The sequence below is a fragment of the Schistocerca serialis genome, chromosome 12 (genome assembly GCF_023864345.2).
Source record: "Schistocerca serialis cubense isolate TAMUIC-IGC-003099 chromosome 12, iqSchSeri2.2, whole genome shotgun sequence".
In the NCBI taxonomy this organism is placed as follows: Eukaryota; Metazoa; Arthropoda; class Insecta; order Orthoptera; family Acrididae; genus Schistocerca; species Schistocerca serialis.
In genome coordinates, this window is record NC_064649.1 from 40,979,630 (window position 1) to 40,995,711 (window position 16,082).

Here is a 16,082-nt window from a genome sequence, read left to right on the forward strand (position 1 = left end):
TAAAAGAACACATGAAGACGCTATAAAAGCCAAATTGCATTAAGATGGACTCGTATGACCCAGAATTTTATGCTTAGTATTTTAAAATATATTAGTTGATAATTAATGTAATATACACATGGTTTCAGAGCAATGGGAAACGATTTTCACTTTCGTTAGATTGTGGCTGCGAGTCGCGAAGTCCACTCCACTGTAAGCTAGCCTTCCCTCTAACAAGCCAGGACGCGCGGGTAGCTTAACCTTCCAGACGGAGCACATGGTTAGCAATCAGAGCGCTCCACAACAAAAATCGCCAGCATAAAACGAAGTACACGGTCCAGTCACACTAATGTGAGCACCGTCCTCGTTCCACATCAACGTGCAGTAAACACACACATGCAGCAGGTGGCACTGACGACACTGGCAGTGGAGGGTATGTAAGGCACGTGGAGTGGGGGATACGGAAAGCACTGCAGTCGTAGTCGTAAAACAGAAACAGAGCGATTTGTCTGCTGTACAAAATGGCAAGACCGTTAGCTTTGGGCCAAGGATGGAACCATTTCCGAAACAGGTAAGTTTGTAAACAGTTCGCGTGCTGCTGTGGTTAAAATGTACCGTGCATGGCAGGAACCCTGCTATCCAAAACCGGTGGCAAGGCGACTGTGATGTACAAAAGGCTATTGACGGCAGTGGAGAACAACGGCTGTAGACAATTGTACTGGCCAATAGGTTTTCCGCTGTTTACCAACTGACCGCTCAGATGAACCAACGGGCTAAACAGTGTTCAGAGAACGTTACTATGTATGCGGCTCTGCAGCAAGCGCCTGGGTCATCAAACCATGTTGACTGCTATTCATCGGTGACGAAGGCTGGAATTGACAAGGCAGTACAGAAAATGGACGTCCACTGAGTGCCGATGGGTGACCTTTTCAGGTGAATCACATTTCCTGCTTAGTCGGAGATATGGCTCTTGGTATGTATGGCCCTGCAACAGTCGTTGGAACGATCCATGCCGAAGGAGGAAGCGTTACGGTCTGGGGAATGTTTTCGTGTCACTCCCTGGGTGATCTAGTGACTTTGGAATGCACAGTCGATCAAAACAAATATGTATCTGTTCTCGTGGACCATTTCTACATCTACATCTACATCCATACTCCACAAGCCACCTGACGGTGTGTGGAGGAGGGTACCTTGAGTACCTCTATCGGTTCTCCCTTCTATTCCAGTCTCGTATTCTTCGTGGAAAGAAGGATTGTCGGTATGCCTGTGTGTGGGCTCTAATCTCTCTGATTTTATCTTCATGGTCTCTTCGCGAGATATATGTAGGAGGGAGCAATATACTGCTTGACTCCTCGGTGAAAGTATGTTCTCGAACCTTCAACAAAAGCCCGAACCGAGCTACTGAGCGTCTCACCCGCAGAGTCTTCCACTGGAGTTTATCTATCATCTCCGTAACGCTTTCGCGATTACTAAATGATCCAGTACCGAAGCGTGCTGCTCTCCGTTGGACCTTCTCTATCTCTTCTATCAACCCTATCCGGTACGAATCCCACACTGGTGAGCAGTATTCAAGCAGTGGACGAATAAGTGTACTGTAACCTACTTCCATTGTTTTCGGATTGCATTTCCTTAGGATTCTATCAATGAATCTCAGCCTGGCATCTGCTTTACCGACGATCAACTTTATATGATCATTCCATTTTAAATGCGTACTCCCACATAATTTATGGAATTAACTGTTTCCAGTTGCTGACTTGCTATATTGTAGCCAAATGATAAGGGGTTTTTCTTTCTGTGTATTCGCAGCACGTTACACTTGTCTACATTGAGATTCAATTGCCATTCCCTGCACCATGCGTCAATTAGTTGCAGATCCTCCTGCATTTCAGTACAATTTTCCATTGGTACAACCTCTCGATATACCACAGCATCATCCGCAAAAAGCCTCAGTGAACTTCAGATGTTATCCACAACGTCATTTATGTATACTGTGAATAGCAACGGTCCTACGACACTCCCCTGCGGCACACCCGAAATCACTCTTACTTCGGAAGACTTCTCTCCATTGAGAATGACATGCTGCGTTTTTTTTTATCTAGAAACTCTTCAATCCAATCACACAATTGGTCTGATAGTCCATATGCTCTTACTTCGTTCAGTGAACAACTGTGGGGAACTGTATTCACTCTTACATGCAGTTTCTTTTTCATCAGCATCTACCAGCAGGACAATGCAACGTGTCAGACAGCTCGCAGTGCACATGCGTGGTTCTGAGAGCACCAGGATGGGTTTACCGTAGCTCCTGGTCTCGAAACTCATCGGATGAAAACACTATCGCGAAACTGTAGAAGCACGTCGATCGACTTATCCGCGCCATGGATCCTCCGCCGACAAACCGAGCGCAGCTGGCCACGGCGGTGGAGTCGGCGTGGCTCAACATCGCTGTCGGCACCTTCCTGAACGTCACTCACTCTCCATCTGAACGTCCCCGTTGCAATTCAGGCTTCTGACAGGTGATCACATTACTGTGACTTGACCGATTGCCTTCGACGTCAGCATTCACGTGGGACAAATGGACGTCAGTTTCAGATCGCTGTGCAGACCAGGGTACAAGACACGCTCCGTGGCTCAGCGGGAAGTTGCAGTTCCAGCTACACTTCCATTGAGCACAGCAGTTCCATCGCAGGTGACCTTCCAAGGGAGTCAGCCTGTTCGCCAGAGGAGTCGCCACGCATGCCGCACAAGAATCCGATGGCAAATTAGCAGTCCATCGATAAGGCAATGGAACAGCGGACGCAGGGGTGAGTGCAGTTGTATTCACAGACACTGTCAAGAGCTAATTCTCTCAGTGCGACAATGACTAGAGTAGAGTATTTGTGTTACCGAATAAACAAACTTTGTCGACACAGACGTTTGCAGTAATTCAAGCATTGCTAATATTTACACTACTGGCCATTAAAATTGCTATACCAAGAAGAAATGCAGATGATAAAAGGGTATTCATTGGACTAATATATTATACTATAACTCACATGCGATTGCATTTTCACGCAAATTGCGTGCATAGATCCTGAGAAATCAGTACCCAGAACAACCACCTCTGGCCGTAATAACGGCCTTGATACGCCTGGGCATTGAGTCAAACACAGCTTGGATGGCCATGCATCTTCAACACGATACCACAGTTCATCAAGAGTAGTGACTGGCGTATCGTGACGAGCCAGTTGCTCGGCCACCATTGACCAGACGTTTTCAATTGGTGAGAGATCTGCAGAATGTTCTGGCCAGGGCAGCAGTCGAACATGTTCTGTATCCAGAAAGGCCCGTAAAGGACCTGCAACATGTGGTCGTGCATTTTTCTTCTGAAATGTACGGTTTCGCAGGGATCGAGCGAAGCGTAGAGCCACGGGTCGTAACACATCTAAAATGTGACGTCCACTGTTCAAAGTGCCGTCATTGCGAACAAGAGGTGACCGAGACGTGTAACCAATGGCACCCCTTACCATCACGCCGGGTGACACGCGAATATGGCGATGACGAATACACGCTTCCAATGTGCGTTCACCGCGATGTCGCCAAACACGGATGCGACCATCATGATGTTGTAAACATAACCTGGATTCATCCGAAAAAATGACGTTTTGCCATTCGTGCACCCAGGTCCGTCGTTGAGTACACCATCGCAGGTGCTCCTGTGTGATGCAGCGTCAAGGGTAACCGCAGCCATGGTCTCCGAGCTGATAGTCCATGGTGCTGCAAACGTCGTCGAACTGTTCGTGCAGATGGTTGTTGTCTTGCAAACGTCCGCATCTGTTGACTCAGGGATCGAGACGTGGCTGCACGATCAGTTACAGCCATGCGGATAAGATGCTTGTCATCTCGACTGCTAGTGATACGAGCCCTTTGGGATCCAGCACGTCGTTCCGTATTACCCTCCTGAACACACTGATTCCATATTCTGCTAAGAGTCAATGGATCTCGACAAACGCGAGCAGCAATGTCGCGATACGATAAACCGCAATTGCGATAGGCTACAATCCGACCTTTACCAAAGTCGGAAACGTGATGGTACGCATTTCTCCTCCTTACACGAGGCATCACAACAGCGTTTGATCAGGCAACGCTGTCTGTAGCACGTCATCTTCGTGGTGTAGCAGTTTTAATGGCCAGTAGTGTAAGTGCATGCGTGCCTCATACCTTTCGATGGGAGTAACGCTGATGTTCACACAGACGTGTCAGCATCACCTTGTAGGCTGTTGTCAACGTACGGAAGTGACTGTAGCCAAATGAATTAGCGACGAAATGACTTTACAACACTTTGTTTGCTGTTATTAGCTGTTGCTTTTGTAAAAGGTGTTTCGTCATTCTATTTTCTTAATTTGTGTTATCGGTCTTCTGACCGGTTTGACCGGTTTATGTGGCCCACTACGAATTCCTCACCTGTGCCAACCTTTTCATCTCAGAGTAAAACTTGCAACCTACGTTCTTAGTTATTTGCTAGATGTGTTCGAATCTCTGTCTGCTTCAACAGTTTTAACCTTCAACAGCTTCCTCTAGTACCATGGAAGTTATTCCGTGATGTCTTAACAGATGTCTTACCATTCTGTCTCTTCCATAAATTTCATTCCCTGTTGTTCCTTCGGAGAACCTCGTCACTTCGTACTTTTCCAGTCCACGTAGTTTTCAACGTTATTGTATAGTACCACACCTCAAATGCTTCGGTTTTCTTCTGTTCGGCTTTTCCACAGCACATGTTTCACAATCACACAAAGCGCTGCTCCAAACGTATATTCTCAAAAATTTCTTCCTCAAATGAAGACCAACGTGTGAACCGGCGTTACTTTGCTTCCAACGTAGCAGAATTCCTTAACTCCGTCTACTTCGTGATCACCAATTCCGATGTTAAATTTCTCGCTGTTCTCATTTCTGCTGCTTCTCATTACTTTCGTCTTTTTCAGTTTACTCTCAGTCCTTACTCTGTACTCACCTGACTGTTCATTCCATGTCCGTCCATCCGAACAGGCATGGGAAAGCCCAACGGTACCAACCGGCCGCCATGTCACCCTCAGCCCACAGGCGTCACTGGATGCGGACATTGAGGGGCATGTGGTCAGCACACCGCTCTCCCTGCCGTCAGTTTACGAGACTTCTCAGTCAAGTAGCTCCTCAGTTTGCCTCACAAGGGCTGAGTGCCCCCCGCTTGCCAACAGCGCCCGGCAGACTTTTTGGCCACCCATCCATGTGCTAGCCCAGCCCGACAGTGCTTAAATTCGGTGATCTGACGGGAACCGGTGTTACCCGTGCAGCAAGGCCGTTCGCCTATTTCCATCAGCAGAACCTGTAATTCTTCTTCAGTTTCACTCATAGTAGCAATGTCATCAACGAATCTTGCGATTGATTTCCTTTTACACTGAATTTTAACCCCAATCTTGAATTTGTTTTTTTCATTTCCGTCATTGCTTCTGCTATTTATAGACTGAATAGAAGGAGCGAAAGTTTGAAGCCCTCTGTTACACACTTTCTTGTCCGAGCACTTCGTTTTTGATCTTCCATTCTTATTGTGTCCTCTTGTTTCTTGCGCATATTGTACGTCGGCGGTATCTCCCTACAGCTTACTCGTATTTCTCTCAGAATTTCCAATGTCTTGCTCTGTTTTACATTGTAGATCACTTTTTCCAGGTCGACATATCCTATGAAGTTGTCTTACTTTTTCTTCAGTCTTGCTACTATTATCTAGCGCAGCATCAGAATGGCTTTTCTGGTGCCTTCACTTTGTTATTTATTACTAGTACTTAGAGTTGTTTGTTGTTGTAGTCTTCAGTACAGAGACTGGTTTAATGCAGCTCTCTATGCTACTCTATCCTGTGCAAGCTTCGTCATCTCCCAGTACCTACTGCAACCTACATCCTTCTGAATCTGCTTAGTGTATTCATCTCTTGGTCTCCCTCTACGATTTTTACCCTCCACGCATCCCTCCAATACTAAATTGGTGATCCCTCGATGATAAGAACATGTACTACCAACCGATACCTTCTTTTAGTCAAGTTGTGCAGCAAATTTCTCTTCTCCCCAATTCTATTCAATACCTCCTCATTAGTTATGTGATCTACCCAACTAATCTACAGTATTCTTCTGTAGCACCACATTTCGAAAGCCTGTATTCTCTTCTTGTCCAAACTATTTATTGTCCATGTTTCACTTTCACACATGGCTACACTCAATACAAATACTTTCAGAAACGACTTCCTGACACTTAAATCTATACTCGATGTTAACACATTTCTCTTCCTCAGAAACGCTTTCCTTGTCACTGCCAGTCTACATTTTATATCCTCTCTGCTCCGACCGTCATCAGATGTTTTGCTCCCCAAATAGCAAAACCCATTTACTGCTTTAAGCGTCTCATTTCCTAATCTAATATCCTCATCATCAACTGATTTAATTCGACTACATTCCATTACCCTCGTTTTGCTCGTTTTGCTTTTGTTGATTATTCATCTTATATTCTCCTTTCAAGACACTGTCAATTCCGTTCAATTGCTCTTCCAACTCCTTTGCTGTCTCTGACAGAATTACAATGTCATCGGCGAACCTCAAAGCTTTTATTTCTTCACCATGGATTTTAATACCTACTCCGCATTTTTCTTTTGTTTCCCTTACTGCTTGCGCAATATACATATTGAATAACGTCGAGGATAAGGTACAACCCTGTCTCACTCCCTTCCCAACCACTGCTTCCCGTTCATGCCCCTCAACTCTTATAACTGCCATCTGGTTTCTGTACAAATTGTTAATTGGCTTTCGCTCCCTGTATTTTACCCCTGCCACCTTCAGAATTCCAGACAACATTGTCAAAAGCCTTCTCTAAGTCTACAAATGATAGAAACGTAGGTTTGCCTTTTCTTAATCTATTTTCTAAGATAAGTAGTGGAGTCAGTATTGCCTCACGTGTTCCAATATTTCCACGGAATCCAAACCGATCTTCCCCGAGGTCGGCTTCTATCCGTTTTTCCATTCGTCTGTGAAGAATTCATGTTAGTGTTTTGCAGCCGTTACTTATTAAACTGGTAGTTCGGTAATTTTCACATTTGTCATCACCTGCTTACTTAGAGTATCATAGTGAAAATAGTACAACGGGCTGAAACATAACACTTCCCATTTTTCTACCCTATGATTCAAAAGGAGAGGGTGCTCCATTTTTGGACGGACTCTTAGAATTTATGGTTCCTATATAAGAATATACAGCCTACAGTTGCAGGTTAACTTTATCGTTTACCTAGGTTTCAACGTTAGTAATAACGTCTTCTTCAGAACACAAAATGTTATTTAAATGTTTGCCTAAAACAGGCCATGTCCTAAGTCAAATTTATAAAACAAGATGCATAACCATAAGGTTTTGTCACTTCTATTAAACAAGCTGTAGCAGATTCACTGCCAGGCAGTCTCTAGTCACACGACGAGGCCCATACAACGGGCTTAAAGTGAATCTGCTACAGCTTGTGTAATAGAAGTGACAAAACCTTATGGTTATACATCAAGTTTTATAAATTTGACTTAGGACATGGCCTGTATTAAGCGAACATTTAAATAATATTTTATGTTCTGAAGAAGACGTTATTACTAACGTTGAACCTAGGTAAACGATAAAGTTAACGTGCAACTGTAGGCTGTATATTCCTATATAAACAATATCAGTTGCTGTCGCTGCATAAAAATGTTAAAAATTTATGGTTCCCGTTTTCTGAGCTGCTTCCTACACAACAACATTCACGGGCCGAGTCACATGAATGTGATCACCGTCTAGCTTCGATGTCATCGTGCAATAACCACTCACAGATGGCAAGTGACAGCACTAGCAGCAGAGGGTGTATAAAATGTGTCGCTAGGAGGCGGAAAACAGTGCAATGGTTGTCGTAACGCAGAAACGGAACGATTTATCTGGCGTCTAAAGGGGCATGGTCACTGGCTTTCGAGCCAAGGGTGGAAGCATTTCCGAAGTTTGTAAAACTGTTTGTATGCGGCCGTGGTAAAAGTACACCATGGCGCTCTCCAAAACCGGTGGCGAGGCAACCGTGGTGCGCTTCGGGTGACAGATGACAGGTGTAAACGGCGGATGTGGAAATGTGTCCCTAGTCGGTGGACGTCCAGTTACTGTACTGGCGTGCTCATTCCGGACTACGTCGCAGATAAACAGCAGGCAGCATGGGTGTACAAACAAAGCCCCTGTTCCAGAGGCCCATCGCTGCACGATCGTTGAGAAGTGGCTGTTGGTTGCCCCTTGGCTTGTCTGGGCGGTCAGTTGTCAGCAGCTACTTGTCTATCCACCCACACACATCTCCGCAGCCGTCGTTTAACTAAGTAATCTATGGCCTGTGATCCACTATAATTGCCTCGGATATCACTATTTTGCCATACACGGCATACTTTAAGGACGGCAGCGCGAACAGTTTCGGAAATGCTTCCACCCCTAACCCGAAAGCCAGTTTGAACGTCAGATAAATCGCTCTCTTTCCGCATTACAGAACGACTGCGCTGTCTTCCACATCCCCCGACGTGCTTTATGTAGCCTCCACCGCTAGTGCTGCCACCTGACATCTGTGAGTGGTTATTGCACTTTGACAACGAATATAGGCGGTGGTCACATTAACGTTTAATGAACAAAGTAAGAGCATATGGACTATTAGACCAATTGTGTGTTTGGATTGAAGAGTTCCTAGATAACAGAACGCAGGAAGTCATTCTCAATGGAGAGCAGTCTTCTGAAGTAAGAGTGATTTCAGGTGTGCCGCAGGGGAGTGTCGTAGGACCGTTGCTATTCACAATATACATAACTGACATTGTGGATAACATCGGAAGTTCACTGAGGCTTTTTGCAGATGATGCTGTAGTATATCGAGAGGTTGTAACAATGGAAAATTGTACTGAAATGCAGGAGGATCTGCAACGAATTGACGCATGGTGCAGGGAATGGCAACTGAATCTCAATGTAGACCAGTGTAATGTGCTGCGAATACACAAAGAGAAAGATTGCTTATCATTTAGCAACGATATAGCAGGTCAGCAGCTGGAAGCAGTTAATTCCATAAATTATCTGGGAGTACGCATTAGGAGTGATTTAAAATGGAATGACCATAAAAATTAATCGTTGGTGAAGCATATACCAGACTGAGATTCATTGGAAGAATGCTAAGGAAATGCAGTCCGAAAATAAAGAAAGTAGGTTGCAGTACACTTGTTCGCCAACTGCTTGAATATTGTTCACCGGTGTGGAATCCGTACCAGATAGGGTTGATAGAAGAGATAGAGAAGAACAACGGAGAGCAGCGCGCTTCGTTACAGGATCATTTAGTAATCGCGAAAGCGTTACGGAGATGATATATAAACTCCAGTGGAAGACGCTCAGTAGCTCGGTACGGGCTTTTGTTGAAGTTTCGGGAACATACCTTCACCGAGGAGTCAAGCAGTATATTGCCCCCTCCTACGTATATCTCGCGAAAAAACGATGAGGATAAAATCAGAGAGATTAGAGTCCACACAGAGGCATACCGACAATCTTTCTTTCTACGAACAAGAAGGGAGAAGCGATAGAGCTACTCAAGGTACCCTCCGCCACACACCGTCAGGTGGCTTGCGGAGTATGGATGTAGATGTTGATGTAGAACGTGACTGGACTGTGTACAATAAATCATCTACATTTATTGATTTTTTTTAAATTCATTGTTCCTTTGGCCTAAAATTCATCAAGGCAATCTCATCTCAATGAACAAACACACTCTGTCTATCGTATCGTAGGTGTATATCGACGATGTAGTTCAGTATTGAACGCGTTTCTCACACAAAGGAAGACGAAATCTACGAGACAGCTCTAGGCGATTGTTTGAATAACATATAGAAACCAGCTCAGACCATCTTGCTATTTAATAAACATATATTCTAGGAGAGGTGCCGAAAAAGCCTTTTACGGAAACGATGACAGTGTAGAAGTTGCAAAGAGATAATTTCGCCATCGCTTCTACTTAAGAGGCCACAATGAAGTTCCATCACCATACGCACGTAACAAGTGGATATACAGCACATTGTCGAAGCCGTGCGAGTTGTTATCATAGGAAGCCCACATCACTGAATCCGTCGCCATGCATCGTCTTTACAGTTGCATAGTTCAAGTGTTCGAATAATATTGGATCAGGACTTACATTACTATACACACAACGTTTATATTGTACACGAACTGAAATCCAACGTTCACCTAATGCGACAACAGCTGTGTGAACGAATGGCAGAAAAGAATTGCGTTTGTTAACCACCGGAGGATGCAAGACGAAGTCCACTTACATCTTAATGGATTCGTTAATAAACAAAACTTTCGCTTTTGGGCACAAGAAAAACCTACTCAGCTATGGCAAGGTCCATTGCAAAGCAATACAACAAAAAAGTTACAGCGTGGCGGGCTGCGTCCTTATATGGCGTAATAGGCATTATTATATTTTATTTATTTACTTATTTTCGGGCGAGTTGGCCATGCGACTATTCCCGTGTAGGATCAACGCGTCGCCGTGCTAGGAACCTTTGTTGCATAAAAACTAGAGACATTTCCACAAATTACTGTCACCGGCTACATTCAGCAAGACGGATCAACGTTACACACAACACGAACATTGAAGCTCGCACGCCAAGAGTGTGCCGAGAACACGAAATTTCAGGCATTACCTGTCACCACGGACAGTGCAGTAGTCGACGGTCTTCACTTAACGACCGAGAACAGTGGTGTTACCGTAGAGTCGTCAGTGCTATCAGACAAGCAACAATGCGTGAAATAACCGCACAAAACAATGTGGGACGCACGACGAACGTATACCTTAGGACAGTGCGGCGAAATTTGGCGTTAACGGGCTATGGCAGTAGGCGGCCGACGCTAGAGCTTTCGGTAACAGCACGATATCGCCTACTGCGCCTCTCCTGGCCTCGTGACCATATCGGTTGGACGCTAGACGACTAGATAACCGTGGCCTGCTCTGATGAGGACCGACTTCAGTTGGTAAGAGCTGATGGCAAGGTTAGAGTGTGGCGCAGACTCCACGAATCAATTGACCTAAGTTGTCAACAAGGGTGTGTGCAAGCTAGTGGTCGCCCCATAATGTCTGTGTACACATGGAATGGACTCAACTCCAGGTGAACTGTTCATAGACTGGAATTGTTTCCCTTGCTACCAGGGCCACAGTTGTTCGCGATTGGTTTGAAGAACGTTCTGGACAATCCGAGTGAATGATTTGGCCACCCACATTGCCTGACATGAATCCCAAAAACATTTGTGCTACAAAAGCGAGGGCTCAGTTCGTGAACCACATCGTGCGCTGGCAACACTTTTGAAATTACGGACGGCTGTAGAGGCAGTATGGCTGAATACTGACACATGGACTTCCAAAGAAATACTGAGTCCATGCCACGTCGAGTTGCTGCATCAAACAGGGCAAAAGCATGTACGACACGGTATCAGGAGGTATCCCATGGCTTTCGTCAGCTCAGTGTGCCCCGTCAAAAACAAGGATATTCTTGGTTCAAATGGCTCTGAGCACTATGGGACGTAACGTTTGAGGTCATCAGTCCCCTAGAACTTAGAACTACTTAAACCTAACTAACCTAAGTACTTCACACACATCCATGCCCGAGGCAGGATTCTAACCTGTGACCGTAGCAGTCGCAGGGTTCCGGACTGAAGCGCCTAGAACTGCGGCCGGCTCAAGGATATTCACTCTGAGTGTTATTCCAGTCCATTAGTTATTTAGCGCTATTTAGAATCATATTTAAGCTCAATTTCAGAAGTTTCGATTCATTTCACGGTACTAGTTCAAAGAAACCAATCAGATGACATGCTGAAAGGGTACAGTACCACCCGACATTGAAAATAGGTACAACATACTTCATTATTTTTGTCAGAACAACACATTTTTTTTTATAAAATAACTCAATTTCAATTAATACAGCGAAGCCGGATACCAGTGTGGAAAAGAATGACAATTTATTTATTTAATTGATCACATGTGCACTCCCACAAAGTAAATCCCTACATCGTGAGATCTGTGAAATGAATGAATGTGTGGTCGTCTGCTAACCGCAGATAGTGAATGTGAATATATGATCATCTTTGAGACGATCCTTTGGCCACCTTTGGTGGGATCAAAGAGATGAAATTTACCTGAGCTTTGAGCGCCTGAAATGTGGCTGACCAATACGGTAGCAAGGTGCTCCCCCACTTCTGCAGAGGTGTGAGAGGACCTCAAGAACGGCCATGTTTCAGCATTCTGCCGGTGCTGTCAAGACCTGTTTTAGTTGTGCTCCGTAAACACAAAAGAGTGGAGACATGGTATGCATGTGGAATATTTAAGAGTAGTTTGATATAATAATTTCTCTATTTCAGGAACTTTTGTGGGGAGAATTAAATGTCAGGCAGGTAATATTAATGGGATTGTAGTAATCTTCAGAAGTGACCAACAGTCACAATGAAACCACGTGTAGCAATAAGTTGAAATACTTCCGTGTGCTTAAGTTCAGCTGAATTACTAGCGTGTGTACAATAAGTTGAAATATTTAAGAAATATCGTGTATACCATAAGTTGAAATATTCAAGAAATAGCGTGTGTACCATAAGTTGAAATATTTAAGAAATGGCGTGTGCAGGACTTGAAATTAGAGACGAGTACTTCCACGTGGTGAGTACTGTGTGAGTCTCAAACTGTGTATGAGACAAAAGATAAAGAGAAGTACTCGTCCATGGTATCAGTTGAGGACTCGCGTGTGTGATGAATACGTTCTTAATATTACTTTGCGTGATATGATTCCGTGTGACGCTAGATTCAAACTCTGAGAGAGAAGCAAGGTGAGTCGGCCGTCTATCCAGCAACGCCACTTGGCTTGCATTGCACAGGAAGACGTGCAAATATCTCCAGAGTTCATAGTAGGAAAGTAGAACTATGAAGTGGGGCAGTGTCATGTGAAACTGGGATAAATATTAATTGAAGTGGGAGAGCTGAAAGTGATAATGTTGTGACTATTCTCTGTGTAGTATTTCATATTGTAGTGTGGTGTATGTCATGTAATTTGGGTATGTGTGGTTTGCATGGGAGAGTAGCAAGGTAGTTGCAAAAGATTAGTGGGTTATGCTTGTTCCTTCTGTACTGCTCGGTCTGGAGGATAGTTTCGTGATGATGATTGTGAGAGTCGAAGTGTGAGAAATAATAAAAGATCCACCATCCTATCCAGAAAGTGCTCTGTAGCGTTAAATAATTACGAGACCATAATATAGAGATTCACCAATGTAAAGCCATGCCCACTGGACGGAATTTCTCATGTGTTATTGTTGTAGGTTATAGAATTTGTGTGTTTAGGTTAGAGAATTTATTGGAATAAATAAGATAGTGAAAAGAAAAAGATTGGTGGACTTTTCCTTCGAATTGTATGTTGTCATAACGTCCCGAATTTATAATGTGTGCGCCATTCATATTCAGTGCGGTGGCCACGTGTTGACAAAAGCCGTTAAATTAAAAAAAGGAAAGAAAATGTGGTATTGCCAGTGCGTAGTGTACAGTCAAGAGTTCTGTAAATTACTGATAGTCAGATGCGTGTTTCCGTTGCGTATTATTCATACAGGAGGATAATTTGTAACTTAATTGTGAGTACGAGAGTTCATGTTACTCGATAAATAAGAATGAATCCACTCGCTTGGCAGACCACTCATCTTGCAGGCCTGACTGCTTGATGCCACAGTATGAGCAAGGCATGTGGGTGCCTCTCAATGCAATGACATTAAGGTAGGAAACTTGCAATGCAACTTTGTAAGCTGGTCACAAGGGAGGAAAATAAATCTGACTGACTGAATAAAAACAATGAGTTTCTCTCTTTTACAAAAGTCATCATACGATTGTATCGGTGATGAAAGTACTATAATTGTGCACAAAATATAAAAAAATGGCGAAATATAATACAGCTCACTTCTTTAGCGACTGCTGTTGAGTACGAAGTGTATTGCAGCTCGTAAAGAAAGCAGAAAAATAAGGTGACTTGGGAAGCAGAGCAAAAAACTGTTCATCAAATCTAAAATGCAAAAGAACTAACGCTCGTCTCTCTAAGGTAATTTCCTTCAGGTTCATTTACATGCAAATTACTCTTTCTTTATCGGGGGCCCCTAAAATTAATCAGCGAGGTAGTCCATATTTCACTTTTTTTATAGCATACTCAGATGAAAAATTAAGTTTGAAAAATTAATTGACGCGGTACTGAATGATGTAATTAGGCATGCTTCTATTATTAATCTATTACCAGACTGACCCACGAGCAGAATTTGAAACTATATTCACAAAGACCATTCGTCGCTAATCACTGACTTTTAGTTCTGTTACGAGAACGCAACAGTAAGCTCTGTCTTACAGACATGTATTTGTGTGATGAATCCAGGATCACTGAAGTAGCTTTTGGTTAGCATTGCAAAATTCACCCTCGTGTCTAATGTAGCTTTTCCGCTCAATAAAAATTTGCGTCAGTAGAGTCATTTAGCAAGATGTCCTACTTTTGTAACTTTTTCGATTATTTACACAGAGCTATGTGGTATATACACAGCATCACTATTGGTTTACCATATAAACTGTTAAACGCTAAATAAATGTCTTAAGAAATTAATGCAGTCTCTTGATTTTTACCAGGGTAATTCATTCCTACAAGTAATCATTTTTGGTTCATTTGCTGGGTGTGAATACCTCTCCCAACGTTCGTGGCTCGATAACCGCGCTATCATAGATGTTATTTTAGTTAAGCATCGCTCTTTCAGCTCCTTGCTATGTACACGATCGAGTCACTTTAATGTGATCACCGCCTACGCTCGATGTCGCCGTGCAGTAACCACTCGTTGTCGTAATGCGGTAACGGACCGTTTTTATATGACGTCCAAAAGAGCATGATCATTAGCTTTAGCGCCAAGTATGGGAGTATTTCTAAAATGTCTAAGTTTGTAAAATTCTCACGTGCAGCCTTCAGTAAAGTACAGGGTGTTTCAAAAATGACCGGTATATTTGAAACGGCAATAAAAACTAAACGAGCAGCGATAGAAATACACCGTTTGTTGCAATATGCTTGGCACAACAGTACATTTTCAGGCAGACAAACTTTCGAAATTACAGTAGTTACAATTTTCAACAACAGATGGCGCTGCGGTCTGGGAAACTCTATAGTACGATATTTTCCGCATATCCACCATGCGTAGCAATAATATGGCGAAGTCTCTGAATGAAATTACCCGAAACCTTTGACAACGTGTCTGGCGGAATGGCTTCACATGCAGATGAGATGTACTGCTTCAGCTGTTCAATTGTTTCTGGATTCTGGCGGTACACCTGGTCTTTCAAGTGTCCCCACAGAAAGAAGTCACAGGGGTTCATGTCTGGCGAATGGGGAGGCCAATCCACGCCGCCTCCTGTATGTTTCGGATAGCCCAAAGCAATCACACGATCATCGAAATATTCATTCAGGAAATTAAAGACGTCGGCCGTGCGATGTGGCCGGGCACCATCTTGCATAAACCACGAGGTGTTCGCAGTGTCGTCTAAGGCAGTTTGTACCGCCACAAATTCACGAAGAATGTCCAGATAGCGTGATGCAGCAATCGTTTCGGATCTGAAAAATGGGCCAATGATTCCTTTGGAAGAAATGGCGGCCCAGACCAGTACTTTTTGAGGATGCAGGGACGATGGGACTGCAACATGGGGCTTTTCGGTTCCCCATATGCGCCAGTTCTGTTTATTGACAAAACCGTCCAGGTAAAAATAAGCTTCGTCAGTAACCCAAATGCTGCCCACATGCATATCGCCGTCATCAATCCTGTGCACTATATCGTTAGCAAATGTCTCTCGTGCAGCAATGGTAGCGGCGCTGAGGGGTTGCCGCGTTTGAATTTTGTATGGATAGAGGTGTAAACTCTGGCGCATGAGACGATACGTGGACGTTGGCGTCATTTGGACCGCAGCCGCAACACGGCGAACGGAAACCCGAGGCCGCTGTTGGATTACCTGCTGCACTAGCTGCGCGTTGCCCTCTGTGGTTGCCGTACGCGGTCGCCC

The 16,082-nt window shown here is 44.0% G+C and overlaps 1 protein-coding gene across 1 annotated transcript in view; it reads right to left on the reverse strand.

Annotated features, from left to right (window-relative positions):
- The window catches only part of LOC126428410 (5-hydroxytryptamine receptor 2A), a 164,525-nt gene extending 154,411 nt beyond the window's left edge, over positions 1 to 10,114 (reverse strand). Inside the window, 1 exon segment of the mRNA XM_050090333.1 lies at positions 10,050 to 10,114. Within this exon segment, the coding sequence (XP_049946290.1) occupies positions 10,050 to 10,114 (65 nt within the window).
- Between the last annotated feature and the right edge of the window lie 5,968 nt (positions 10,115 to 16,082).